Genomic DNA, 15,000 nt, shown 5'->3' with positions numbered 1-15,000 from the left:
TTCTGACTTTACATCTCGCGATTCCGACTTTACATCTCTCGATTCTGGCTTTACATCTCGCAATTCCGACTTTACATCTCACGATTCCGACTTAACATCTCGCGATTCCGACTTTACATCTCGCATTTTCGACTTTACATCTCGCAATTACGACTTTCTATCTCGCGATTACGACTTTACATCTCGCAATTACGACTTTACATCTCGCGATTCCGACTTTACATCTCGCGATTCCGACTTTACATCTCGCAATTACGACTTTCTATCTCACAATTACGAATTTACATCTCGCAATTACGACTTTCTATCTCACGATTACGACTTTACTTCTCGCAATTCCGACTTTACATCACACAATTACGACTTTACTTCTCGCAATTCCGACTTTACATCTCGCGATTCCGACTTTACATCTCGCAATTCCGAATTTACATCACACAATTCCGACTTTACATCTCGCAATTCTGACTTTATATCTCACAATTCCGACTTTACATTAAACAATTCCGACTTTACATCATGATTCCGAATTTACATCACACAATTCCGACTTTACATCTCGCAATTCCGACTTTACAACTCGCAATTCCGACTTTACATCTCGCGATTCCGACTTTTACATCTCGCAATTCCGACTTTACATCACACAATTCTGACTTTACATCTCGCAATTCCGACTTTACTTCTCGCAATTCTGACTTTACATCTCGCAATTCCGACTTCACATCTCGCAATTCCGACTTTACTTCTCGCAATTCCGACTTTACTTCTCGCAATTCCGACTTGACATCTCGCGATTCCGACTTTACATCTCGCGATTCCGACTTTACATCTCGCGATTCTGACTTTACATCTCGTGATTCCGATTTTACATCTTGCGATTCCGAATTTACATCTTGCGATTCCGACTTTACATCTCGCAATTCCGACTTTACATCTTCCAATTCCGACTTTACATCTCGCAATTCCGACTTTACTTCTCGCAATTCTGACTTTACATCACACAATTCTGACTTTACATCACACAATTCTGACTTTACATAACAAAATTCTGACTTTACATCACACAATTCCGACTTTACTTCTTGCAATTCTGACTTTACATCACACAATTCTGACTTTACATCTCGCAATTCCGACTTTACATCACGCAATTCCGACTTTACATCTCACGATTCAGACTTTACTTCTCGCAATTCCGACTTTACATCTCGCAATTCCGACTTTACTTCTCGCAATTCTGACTTTACATCACACAATTCTGACTTTACATCACACAATTCTGACTTTACATCTCGCAATTCCGACTTTACATCACACAATTCTGACTTTACATCACAGAATTCCGACTTTACTTCTTGCAATTCTGACTTTACATCTCGCAATTCCGACTTTACTTCTCGCAATTCTGACTTTACATCACACAATTCTGACTTTACATCACAAAATTCTGACTTTACATCACAAAATTCTGACTTTACATCACACAATTCCGACTTTACTTCTTGCAATTCTGACTTTACATCACACAATTCTGACTTTACATCTCGCAATTCCGACTTTACATCACGCAATTCCGACTTTACATCACGCAATTCCGACTTTACATCTCACGATTCCGACTTTACTTCTCGCAATTCCGACTTTACATCTCACAATTCCGACTTTACATCTCGCAATTCCGACTTTACTTCTCGCAATTCTGACTTTACATCACACAATTCTGACTTTACATCACACAATTCTGACTTTACATCTCGCAATTCCGACTTTACATCACGCAATTCCGACTTTACATCACACAATTCTGACTTTACATCACACAATTCTGACTTTACATCACACAATTCTGACTTTACATCACAGAATTCCGACTTTACTTCTTGCAATTCTGACTTGACATCACACAATTCTGACTTTACATCACACAATTCTGACTTTACATCACAGAATTCCGACTTTACTTCACACAATTCTGACTTTACATCACACAATTCCGACTTTACATCTCGCAATTCCGACTTTACATCACGCAATTCTGACTTTACATCTCGCAATTCCGACTTTACATCACACAATTCCGACTTTACTTCTCGCAATTCCGACTTTACATCTCACAATTCCGACTTTACATCTCGCAATTCTGACTTTACATCACACAATTCTGACTTTACATCACACAATTCTGACTTTATATCTCGCAATTCCGACTTTACATCACACAATTCCGACTTTACTTCTCGCAATTCTGACTTTACATCACACAATTCCGACTTTACATCTCACAATTCCGACTTTACATCTCGCAATTCCGATTTTACTTCTCGCAATTCCGACTTTACATCACACAATTCTGACTTTACATCACACAATTCTGACTTTACATCACACAATTTTGACTTTACATCACACAATTCTGACTTTACATCACACAATTCCGACTTTACATCTCGCAATTCCGACTTTACATCACGCAATTCCGACTTTACATCTCGCAATTCCGACTTTACATCTCGCAATTCCGACTTTACATCACACAATTCTGACTTTACATCTCGCAATTCCGACTTTACTTCTCGCAATTCTGACTTTACATCTCGCAATTCCGAATTTACATCTCGCAATTACGACTTTCTATCTCACGATTACGACTCGCAATGTTAGCTGATTTTCACTGCAAATCAAACCCATTGAGAACTTCTGTGAAAGTGTAACAGGTTTGAGAGCGAGTACATGATGTCAGAATGATGATTTGTGGCTGAACTGTGCCTTCTGCAGGATAATGAGAGAATATCTCAGCATGGCTGAAGGCTTTAGTCAGATGAAACGTTCTCTCTGTGTGACGTCTGACACCACAGACATTATGACTGACTGATATGAGCGAGATGATTTTACAAACAGCCTGCAAAGTGCTGAAGTAGATTTTTAGGTTATTTATTTAATTTCTCCCACGGCTTTAAAATCAAACTTAAAAAAATAAAAGGAGACAAACAGTCAGGAGTGAATTTATCTTCATTAGTGGAGAAGCTCATCTGCTTCCACTCAGCTGCCATTAGAGATGATGAATGACATCAGAGAAACTCAAGACAGCATAAATGAGATGAACGAGGAAAAGAACAAGAAAATGGTCCATAAAGAAGCTTAAAGTGTTCCATCAGGCACTTCATACGTGACCCTGGACCACAAAACCAGTCAGAAGGGTCAATGTTTAAAAACTAGATCATCTGAAAGCTGAATAATAATATTTGCACTGATTTTGGTAGGAAAATATTTGATAATCTGGAATCTGAGGGTGCAACAAAATCTAAATATTGAGAAAATCTCCTTTAAAGTTGTCCAAATGAAGTCCTTAGCAATGCATATTACTACTAATAATTAATGTATAATATATTAACAGTAGGAAGTTTACATTGAACATGATCTTAATATGCTAATGATTTTTGGCATTAAAGAAAAATTTATCATTTTGACCCTTATAATGTAAAATATAGGTTAGCCATCATTTCTGACAGTTTAAAGGGTTAGTTCACCCAAAAATGAAATGTCTGTCATTAACTCCTCTCCCTAATGTCGCTCCACACCCGTAAGACCTCCGTTCATCTTCACACACAGTTTAAGATATTTTATATTTAGTCCGAGAGCGTATGCAAGTGTATGCACACTATACTGTCCATGTCCAGAAAGGGAATAAAAACATCATCACAGTAGTCCATATGAGACATCAGTGGGTTAATTAGAGTCTCTTGAAGCATCCAAAATACATTTGGGTCCAAAAATAACAAAAACTACGACTTTATTCAGCATTGGCTTCTCTTCCGCGTTTGTGTTCAATCCTCAAATAAAGATTCAAACGGTTATGAATCAGTGAATCGATTCATGATTCGGATCGCGTGTCAAACTGCTGAAATCACGAGACATTGGCGATCCGAATCAATTCTAACTCTAAGAATCTAACAATTCTTAAATCAAGAGGCACATTCTTAAATGTTTCGGTCATTTTTGAGCGAAGAGGACCGGAGGCTTAATGTAAGAATTTTTAGAAATTTTAACTAGAAATAAGACAAAAATACTAAGAAAGCAAAGCATTTTTTGCAGTGTGTTCTAGAGATCCAACATTCAGAGCTTGTCATGTGTTGTTGTTTACATGATGAAACATCTGCTCGTATCTGGAGCTTTTAGCGGTTTTATTTAACGGTTGTTAAATAAATACATATTTATAACGCTCGTTTTGGGCGACTCTCAGAAGAACGTCCTTGGGATGCTCACAATAAAGACACTAAAAGAAGCGCAAACACGTCATTTTTCAAACATTTCTATCAGATGTTCTGGAGAAATATGGCTTTCATGAACGCTCTTCAAGAGGAAACAATAATGCTCGCGAAACAATAACGCACGGCCACGATAAGCCTGCATACCTTGCACAAAATAATTCACTTTCAAGGGAACAAGTCGTCTCTGTCTGTGCGTGTGTGCTTCTTTGTCACTGGACTTCTATTGAGAGGGAACAAAGACACGAGAGACTGGAGAGAAAAAACACACGAGGCTGAGCCTGAAGGACGACTGATGAGAGAGAGAGAGAGAGAGAGAGAGAGAGAGAGAGAGAGAGAGAGAGAGAGAGAGAGAGAGAGAGAGAGAGAGAGAGAGAGAGAGAGAGAGAGAGAGAGAGAGAGAGAGAGAGAGAGAGAGAGAGAGAGAGAGAGAGAGAGAGAGAGAGTTTGCCCTGACTTCATAAAATTAAACAATAAAACACAACTTCAACATGTATTTAAAAAAGAGATTGTATTCTACTAGCAGCCAGATACATGAATCCCTGTCCCAAAAAGAGGGAAGAGTCGACCAATCAGTGATGCGCTCGCGCACACACACACACACACACACACACACACACACACACACACACACTGCCCCTAAACCTACCCATCACAGGAAACATTCTGCATTTTTACATTTTCATAAAAACATCATTTAGTATGTTTATGAATCCATTTACATTGTAGGGACCGCTGGCTGCTGATCTCAGGTTTATATTACAGTGTGGGGTCCCCACAATGTAATATAAACAAGTACACACACACACACACAGCCCTAAAGGCCTGGTGTGAAGGCCAGAGACTCAGACTCATCCATCGCCATCAGCTCTGCAGAAATGAGAAACTGTGAGACCTTCAGCAGGAGGTCAGAACCTGATTGCAACCCAGAAACAGCCTCCAGTTCTCCATCTCACACACACACACACACACACACACACACAGCGTCAGGTACGAGAGGACGCGCAGCAGCTCCAGCTCCTCTCCAAACACACTCAACATCACCGACGGCCTTCGAGTGCAGATGGAAAATCGCAGCTTTCAGTTACACAAGCAAAGTTCCAATAAAAGAAAATAAAGCATTGCAACGGTTCTGTGCGCTGCAAAAATCACACACGTTCCGGTACTTCTGTCTAATTTTGTAGTTCAAGATCTAAAAATCCTTGTAAATATGCACTAGAGCGGGATTTCCCACTTATTAAATGTTGATTATTCCTCATATTCTCCATTGCTGCGGCTCCTCTCTTCCCAATCTGTCAGTAACTCTATTTAGTTCTTGTCTCTATGAAGCCCCGCCTTCTGAAAGCACACTGTGCTCTGATTGGTGGGCTGGATCAGTGTGTTGTGATTGGTCAAGCAGCGAGATGTCCCGCCCCTTATCATAACCGGAAGTCTCAACACACGACTAACTAACTCAACCAGACCCCGCTCCTTTAGTATGCAAATTAATTATTATAATGAGGAATATTGTGATGAGGAATATTGTGATGAGGAATTACTGGTTTTTAAAAGTACTTAAGTATCAAAAGTAAATTTCCTTTTTTTTGTCAGTGCATTATTGTATTATAGTTGTATAAATGCACATTATGCCATCATGGTTTAAGCCAGTCAGTGACGCTCCATCTGACACACTAGCAGACGACTAACTTAAACTCATTTAAATACTTGTAGAAAAGTTACAAAGCTGCTGTCACTTTAAGGCCGAATGCACGGATCCAATACACTGATACACATCTGATATTCTCACACTGTTCACCTTCACTGAAGACAGAATCAACTTTGTTTATGTGAATACTCCACTAAATGAGCATTTGGACATCCGTCTTCTTCCATTTTGCTCTAAACTATAAATCAGTGTTTAATAAATGCTGTGAAATCATTGAACTTCACGAGACTCTACAAGAGTGATTCCTGAAAGGCTTTCTGCAAAAACCCAAACACCTTTTAAAGAAGAAAAAAATCATCACTGACTTTCAAAGCTGCGACAGAAACGACTTTCAGCTTCGAGGACCTTGATAGAAATGTAGTGGAGTAAAAAGGACGATATTTGTCTTTCAGATGGAGTGAAGTTAAAGTCACACACACACACAGCGCGCGCACACACACACACACACAGCGCGCACGTCTCTTGGTGTCCGATCGGTGTCTCTTCCTGAACACAGGCTGTTCTCTCTCTCTCTCTCTCTCTCTCTCTCTCTCTCTCTCTCTCTCTCTCTCTCTCTCTCTCTCTCTCTCTCTCTCTCTTTCTCTCGCTCATCTCTCTGTCTCTCTCTCTCTGAGTTTGAGTGTGAGTGTGAGTGTGAGTGTGAGTGTGAGTGTGAGTTTGAGTGTGAGTTTGAGTGTGAGTTTGAGTGTGAGTTTGAGTGTGAGTGTGAGTTCTAGTGTGAGTGTGAGTGTGAGTTTGAGTGTGAGTGTGAGTGTGAGTTCTAGTGTGAGTGTGAGTGTGAGTTTGAGTGTGAGTTCTAGTGTGAGTGTGAGTGTGAGTTTGAATGTGAGTGTGAGTTCTAGTGTGAGTGTGAGTGTGAGTTTGAGTTTGAGTGTGAGTGTGAGTGTGAGTGTGAGTTTGAGTGTGAGTGTGAGTTCTAGTGTGAGTGTGAGTGTGAGTTTGAGTGTGAGTGTGAGTGTGAGTGTGAGTGTGAGTGTGAGTTTGAGTTTGAGTTTGAGTGTGAGTGTGAGTGTGAGTTTGAGTTTGAGTGTGAGTGTGAGTGTGAGTGTGAGTTTGAGTGTGAGTGTGAGTTTGAGTGTGAGTTCTAGTGTGAGTGTGAGTATGAGTTAGAGTGTGAGTGTAAGTTTAAGTGTGAGTTCTAGTGTGAGTGTGAGTTTGAGTCTGAGTTCTAGTGTGAGTGTGAGTTTGAATTTGAGTGTGAGTTCTAGTGTGAGTGTGAGTGTGTTTGAGTGTGAGTTCTAGTGTGAGTTTGAGTGTTTGTTTGAGTGTGAGTTTGAGTGTGAGTTCTAGTGTGAGTGTGAGATCTAGTGTGAGTGTGAGTTTGAGTGTGAGTTCTAGTGTGAGTGTGAGTTTGAGTGTGAGTTCTAGTGTGAGTGTGAGTTTGAGTATGAGTTCTAGTGTGAGTGTGAGTTTGAGTTTGAGTGTGAGTGTGAGTGTGAGTTTAAGTGTAAGTTCTAGTGTGAGTGTGAGTTTGAGTCTGAGTTCTAGTGTGAGTGTGAGTGTGAGTTTAAGTGTAAGTTCTAGTGTGAGTGTGAGTTTGAGTCTGAGTTCTAGTGTGAGTGTGAGTTTGAATTTGAGTGTGAGTTCTAGTGTGAGTGTGAGTGTGTTTGAGTGTGAGTTCTAGTGTGAGTTTGAGTGTTTGTTTGAGTGTGAGTTTGAGTGTGAGTTCTAGTGTGAGTGTGTTTGAATGTGAGTTCTAGTGTGAGTGTGTTTGAGTGTGAGTTTGAGTGTGAGTGTGAGTTTGAGTGTGAGTTCTAGTGTGAGTGTGTTTGAGTGTGAGTTTGAGTGTGAGTTTGAGTGTGAGTTCTAGTGTGAGTGTGTTTGAGTGTGAGTTCTAGTGTGAGTGTGAGTGTGTTTGAGTGTGAGTTCTAGTGTGAGTTTGAGTGTTTGTTTGAGTGTGAGTTTGAGTGTGAGTTCTAGTGTGAGTGTGTTTGAGTGTGAGTTTGAGTGTGAGTTCTAGTGTGAGTGTGTTTGAGTGTGAGTTCTAGTGTGAGTGTGTTTGAGTGTGAGTTTGAGTGTGAGTTCTAGTGTGAGTGTGTTTGAGTGTGAGTTCTAGTGTGAGTTTGAGTGTTTGTTTGAGTGTGAGTTTGAGTGTGAGTTCTAGTGTGAGTGTGAGTGTGTTTGAGTGTGAGTTCTAGTGTGAGTTTGAGTGTTTGTTTGAGTGTGAGTTCTAGTGTGAGTTTGAGTGTGAGTTCTAGTGTGAGTGTGAGTTCTAGTGTGAGTGTGAGTTTGAGTGTGAGTGTGAGTTTGAGTGTGAGTTCTAGTGTGAGTTTGAGTGTTTGTTTGAGTGTGAGTTTGAGTGTGAGTTCTAGTGTGAGTGTGAGTTTGAGTGTGAGTTTGAGTGTGAGTTCTAGTGTGAGTGTTAGTTTGAGTGTGAGTTTGAGTGTGAGTGTGAGTTTGAGTGTGAGTTTGAGTCTATGTTTGAGTGTGAGTTCTAGTGTGAGTGTGAGTGTGAGTTTGAGTGTGAGTTCTAGTGTGAGTTTGAGTGTGAGCTTGAGTGTGAGTTCTAGTGTGAGTGTGTGTTTGAGTGTGAGTTCTAGTGTGAGTGTGAGTGTGAGTTCTAGTGTGAGTGTGTGTTTGAGTGTGAGTTCTAGTGTGAGTGTGAGTTTGAGTGTGAGTTCTAGTGTGAGTGTGAGTTTGAGTGTGAGTTCTAATGTGAGTGTGAGTTTGAGTGTGAGTTCTAGTGTGAGTGTGAGTGTGAGTTTGAGTGTGAGTTCTAGTGTGAGTGTGAGTTTGAGTGTGAATTCTAGTGTGAGTGTGAGTTCTAGTGTGAGTGTGAGTGTGTGTTTGAGTGTGAGTTTGAGTGTGAATTCTAGTGTGAGTGTGTGTTTGAGTTCTAGTGTGAGTGTGTTTGAGTGTGAGTTCTAGTGTGAGTGTGAGTTTGAGTGTGAGTTTGAGTGTGAGTTCTAGCATGAGTGCGAGTGTGAGTTTGAGTGTGAGTTTGAGTGTGAATTCTAGTGTGAGTTTGTGTTTGAGTGTGAGTTTGAGTGTGTGTTTGAGTGTGAGTTTTACTGGTTACCTGCACATTTGGTCCGTGCTCTCAGTGGCGGCCCCGGGGCCCCAGTGCCTCCCTCCAGGGGCCGTGTCAACAGCACGCTAATCTCGTACTCCGTGTCGGGGTCCAGATGGCCGATCTTGTGTGAGGTTTTATCGACGGGCTGGAGATCGTACATGGTTCCGGAGACGGTGCGGTACTCCACCTCTCGGTTGATGATCGGCCCGTCTCCGTTGATGGAATTAGCATTGAGCTGGATCCAGAGATACGTGGCCCCAACCGCCATCAGCTGAGGTGGAGCGATGGGAACCGGCGGTTCTGTCACAGGGAAAACAGAAAACTCTCAGAAAGTGTAAACGATTAATCGCAATTAATCAGATCTAAAATAAAAGTTTGTGTTTATATAGAGTGGCGGCCCTGTGAGAGGGAAAACAGAAAAACTCTCAGAAAGTGTGTGTTATGTCTTATGATCCACTAATGTTGTAAACGATTAATCGCGATTAATCAGATCTAAAATAAAAGTTTGTGTTTATATAGAGCGGCGGTGGCTCTGTGAGAGGGAAAACAGAAAAACTCTCAGAAAGAGTGTGTTACTTCATTCTTCTATGAAATCGTCTAAGAGTTTTTCTGTGTTTTCCCTCTCACAGGGCTTTTATTTTGTATCCGATTAATCGCGATTAATCGTTTACGACCCTAGTGGATCATAAGAAATAACACACACTTTCTGAGAGACCTTGATTTATTGCAATATTAAGGTGTTCAGTTTTGTTTTGATTTTAGAAAATAAACATGATTTCTCATCTTAGAAATCTACAGTATATACACCGATCAAGCATATTCAAAGTGCTCCAAGGAAGGACCAGTGGAGAACCGGCCACAGGGTCATGGGCGGCCAAGGCTCATTGATGCACGTGGGGAGCGAAGGCTGGCCCGTGGGGTCCGATCAAATAGACGAGCTACTCGTTGAGAAGAATTCTTCTCCAGTAAATGTATCTTTAAGAATGTTTAGATCTTTGTGCCAGAAAACGAGACAGAAACTGAGTAGGAAATATAAAGCTTCGGTGACCAGAATCCAACGCCTTCTGGCTACTGATCAACCGAAGCGCTTGCGTCAGGAATTAAATCACATTTATAGCGCGTGAGAATTTGAGTGTGTGTTTGAGAGTGAGTGTGTGTGTGTGTGTGTGTGTGTGTGTGTGTGTGTGTATGTGTGTGTGTGTGAGTGAGTGTGTCTTTGGGAAATGAGCATTGATGAAGAGATCAAAACTGATCACAGTGTCGGCCGGCGGCGGAGAATAAAACACTATCAGTCAAGTTTACAGCAGGAATCAATCAGAGGACAAAAAAACCCCACACTAATGAAGAAACACAGCGCCTGTAGTGTGTGTGTGTGTGTGTGTGTGTGTGTGTGTGTGTGTGTTTGAGGGCAGGTCGTGTTTTTATAATGTGAGGTCCATCAGAGACGTAGTATTGACCCACAGATGGCCGTCCCACCGTGACCCCTGACCTGAACCCCAAAACCCCATAATCCTCCACACCCACCGGCTAATTAAACATCACCTCAAACGAGCCGCTTAATCCACACACACACACACACACACACACACACACACACACACACACACACACACACACACACTGAGGCCACACACACACACACACATCACAATCTCACACACACACACACACACACACACACACACACACACACACACACACACACACACACACACACATCACAATCACACACACATCACAATCACACACACACATTACAATTACACTCAGGCCACACACACACACACACACACACACACACATCACAATCACGCACTCAGGCCACACACACACACATCACAATCACTCACACACACACACACACACACACACACACACACACACACACACACACACACACACACACACATCACAATCACAATCACAATCACACACACACACACACACACACACACACACACACATCACAATCGCACACACAGGCCACACACACATATCACAATCGCACACACAGGCCACACACACATATCACAATCGCACACACAGGCCACACACACTCAACACAATCACACACACAGGCCACACACACTCAACACAATCACACACACAGGCCACACACACATCAATCATTCAACAACATGTGCTTAATCATCATGAAAATAATGATATAATGCAAAAAAGCGCTTCATTTTCTGTTTTCAATACATCATTTATCGTGATTTTGGAGAGAAATAGGGTTTAATTAACACACATTGTGTGTGTGTGTGATGGGTAGGTTTAGGGGCAGTGTGTGTGTGATGGGTAGGTTTAGGGGCAGTGTGTGTGTGATGGGTAGGTTTAGGGGCAGTGTGTGTGTGATGGGTAGGTTTAGGGGCAGTGTGTGTGTGTGTGTGTGTGTGTGTGTGTGTGTGTGTGTGTGTGTGTGCGTGCGTGCGTGCGTGTGTGTGTGTGTGATGGGTAGGTTTAGGGGCAGTGTGTGTGTGTGTGTGTGAGTGTGTGTGTGTGTGTGTGTGTGTGTGTGTGTGTGTGTGTGTGTGTGTGTGTGTGTGTGTGTGTGTGTGTGCGTGCGTGCGTGTGTGAGTGCGTGCGTGTGTCTGTGTGTGCGTGTGTGTGCGTGTGTGTGTGTGAGTGCGTGCGTGTGTCTGTGTGTGTGTGGTTCTGTGTGTGCGTGTGTGTGTGTGTGTGCGTGCGTGTGTGTGTGTGTGTGTGTGTGTGTGCGTGTGTGTGTGTGTGTGTGTGTGTGTGTGTGTGTGTGTGCGTGCGTGCGTGTGTGCGTGCGTGTGTGAGTGCGTGCGTGTGTCTGTGTGTGCGTGTGTGTGCGTGTGTGTGTGTGAGTGCGTGCGTGTGTCTGTGTGTGTGTGGTTCTGTGTGTGCGTGTGTGTGTGTGTGTGCGTGCGTGTGTGTGTGTGTGTGTGTGTGTGTGTGCGTGTGTGTGTGTGTGTGTATGACTCCTCATCTCTCTCTGTGATTGATTCGTGACCCGCGGGCCAGAGATCGGCCTCTAACAGGCGTTTAATGTCTCTGCATGAGGCTGGGCTTTATAGACACATCCGTCACACACACTTCATCCGATCGAGCTCAGAGTGGCCGTTTAACTCCGTCATGAGTTATTCACACACACACTACACTATTTACAGAAACAAATATGTATATATTGATCGTCCCGGAGAACAATCACATCGCAGATAACGTAAAAAATGTAATAAATTATGACAACATGTGTTTTTACATTGTTTTAACTCTTTAAACTTTTCAGTAACACTTTATTTTAAGGTTCAGTTATGAACTATTAACTAGTGTCTTATGATCATGCATATTACTAGGCTATTACTAGTTTATTAGCACTTCTAAAGCTCATATTAATGCCTTATTCTGCATGAGCTTATTCTACATCCCTTAATCCGACCCAATACCTAAACGTAAACGCTACAAAAACTACCGTACTAACCATTAATAAGCAGTAAATTAGGAGATTATTGAGGCAGAAGGCGGAGTTAATAGAGAATATGTGTTCCCCATACTAAAGTGGTACCAACTTTTTTTTAGTATTATTTAATTTAAACAAAATGCAACTCATTTTTTTAAAAGTCAAATTAACATAATCTAAGTTAAAATAACTTAAACATCCAATTTCAGGCCGTGACTTTGTATTTTATTTTATTTTTTACAGTATACAGCAAAGATCTCAACAGGACTCTGCAAAACAAGCTCTTCTTATTGAGTATATAGTCTAAATATCTAAATATTCTTAAATCAAGATGCATTTACTAGATCAGTAAAACAACATAAGATATTTTTCTTGTTTTGTTGAAAATAAAAATAGAATGAAGAGAGTTTTTGCTTAAAACAGGCAAAATGATCTTGTTTTCTGTTTGAATTAAGATTATTTTTCTCACCCCATTGGCAGATCATTTATCTTATTTTAAGCAAAAACTCTCTTCATTTTGAGTTATTTTTCCCAAAACAAGACAATTACTTTTGCTTGTCTAGTAAATGCTTCTGGTTTTAAGTATTTTTAGATGCTTGTACTAGAAACAAGACAAAAATACTGAGTAAGAAAAGCATTTTTTGCAGTGTGTGTGTGCAGTGCATAACACTAAAGAGGCGGAGTCTCGTCCGGCCTCAGGGCGGAGTCACTGAAAGTGATTGACAGCTCTCCGTCCGGACAGGCGGGATTAAAGCCATCAATCACATAAAGCTGTGAGGTAAAAACTACAGGAACATAAATTCAATTGAGCGAGAGAGACAAAGAACGAGCTGAAGAAATATTGAAGGCCATTACCGGACTCTCTGAGAGAACGAATAAGGATTTAGATGCAAGCGGCTCTATAAATTCATAACAAATGACTTCTGAAGGGCCGTGTGGGACGGCGTAGCCACGGAAAACATGGCCGCGGTCAAGGGCGGCTCTTACAACGTCACACACACTCATCAAAACAAAGAGAGCGGAAGCCATTAGCATAAAACACACATCAATCCTGAGGCTTTAGCATCCGAGTCAGATTCAGAGACGATCGACACGCCGTCCTTGACACAAACACACATCTTCTGCTGATAAAATGCAGGAAAATATGCACTATACTGCCAAAAATATTGAGGACGCCACTCCAAAGACACACAACTTCTGCTGGGCTTTATGTGTGCGACCGAGGGCTTGAAAATCACCTCACAAATATAGGAAAATACGACCCATAGGAGCGTTTACTAAAGTTGAGTCCGCCACTGGCAAGAGCAATGCGAAGCGTGGGATGCAGTGGAGTAAAGCAGCCGCCACTGGACTCTAGAGCAGTGAGACGTGTTCTCTGAGCGACCAATCACGCTTCAGGCTGACAATACCATGGACGAGTCTGGGTTTGGTCGTCGCCAGGAGAACGGGACTCGCCTGACTGCAGTGTGCCAAGTGTAAAGTTTGGTAGAGGGGGGATTATGGGGTGGGGTTGTTTTTCAGGCGGTGGCCCCTTAGTTCCAGTGAAAGGAACTCTTAATGCTTCACCAAGACATTTTGGACAATTTCATGCTCCTGACTTTGTGGGATCAGTTTGTGGACGGCCCCTTCCTGTCCCAGCATGACTGCGCTCCAGTGCACAAAGCGTCGCTCCATAAAGACATGGATGAGGAGTTTGGTGTGGAGGAACTGGACTGGCCTGCACAGAGTCCTGAGCTCAACCCGATAGAACAGCTTTGGGATGAATTAGAGCGGAGACTGAGAGCCAGGCCTTCTCGTCCAACATCAGTGCCTGACCTCACAAATGAGCTTCTAGAAGAATGGGCAAAAATCCCCATAAACACACTCCTAAACCTTGAGGAAAGCCTTCCCAGAAGAGCTGGAGCTGTTAGAGAGGGTGGGCCGACTCCAGATTAAAGCTCATGTGGGAGGACAGGCATCACAAAACTTTTGCCAATATAGTACATAAGGAAATATTCACTGCAAGCAATCATGTTTTTTTGCGTGTTTCTGGCTTGTTTTCCAATACAAATTATGAATAATTCTTAAACACAGACACATCTACACGAGATTGTCAGATATTTCAATGTTTGAAACATTAAAGGGTTAGTTCACCCAAAAATGAAAATTCTGTCATTAATTCTTCATGTCGTTCGACAATCACGTGACTTTGGTGATCCGAATCATGAATCGATTCACTGACTCATAACGGTTTGAATCATGAATCGATTCACTGACTCATAACGGTTTGAATCATGAATCGATTCACTGACTCATAACGGTTCGAATCATGAATCGATTCACTGACTCATAACGGTTCGAAGCTTTGTTCTGAAATCGGCCATCACTATATAAGTCGTTATTTAGTGTTTTTGCGCACTAACTCTATTCTGGCCTCTTCATCAATGATTGTAGAGCCGCTGTAGTGAGATGGGCTTTGTAACGACGTCTTTAGTGCCTTTATGGGTCTTGAGAGAGGAAATGACATTGGTGTCAATGAAGGCCTTTCTGAGCCATCGGATTTCAACACTAATATCTTCATCTGTGTGTGAAGATGAGCGGAGGTCTG

At 41.9% G+C, this 15,000-nt stretch overlaps 1 protein-coding gene across 3 annotated transcripts in view; it reads right to left on the bottom strand.

The window, feature by feature from the left end:
* Window positions 1-15,000, bottom strand: part of LOC137089340 (receptor-type tyrosine-protein phosphatase mu-like) — a 255,243-nt gene that overhangs the window by 140,165 nt on the left and 100,078 nt on the right. For all 3 annotated transcript variants that reach the window (XM_067452908.1, XM_067452910.1, XM_067452909.1), the window contains one exon: window positions 8,993-9,286. In XM_067452908.1, coding sequence (XP_067309009.1) covers window positions 8,993-9,286 — 294 coding nt within the window. The remainder of the gene's footprint in view (window positions 1-8,992; window positions 9,287-15,000) is intronic.

The sequence above is a fragment of the Pseudorasbora parva genome, chromosome 9 (genome assembly GCF_024679245.1).
Source record: "Pseudorasbora parva isolate DD20220531a chromosome 9, ASM2467924v1, whole genome shotgun sequence".
In the NCBI taxonomy this organism is placed as follows: domain Eukaryota; kingdom Metazoa; phylum Chordata; class Actinopteri; order Cypriniformes; family Gobionidae; genus Pseudorasbora; species Pseudorasbora parva.
This window is presented reverse-complemented; position numbering and strand designations above follow the sequence as displayed.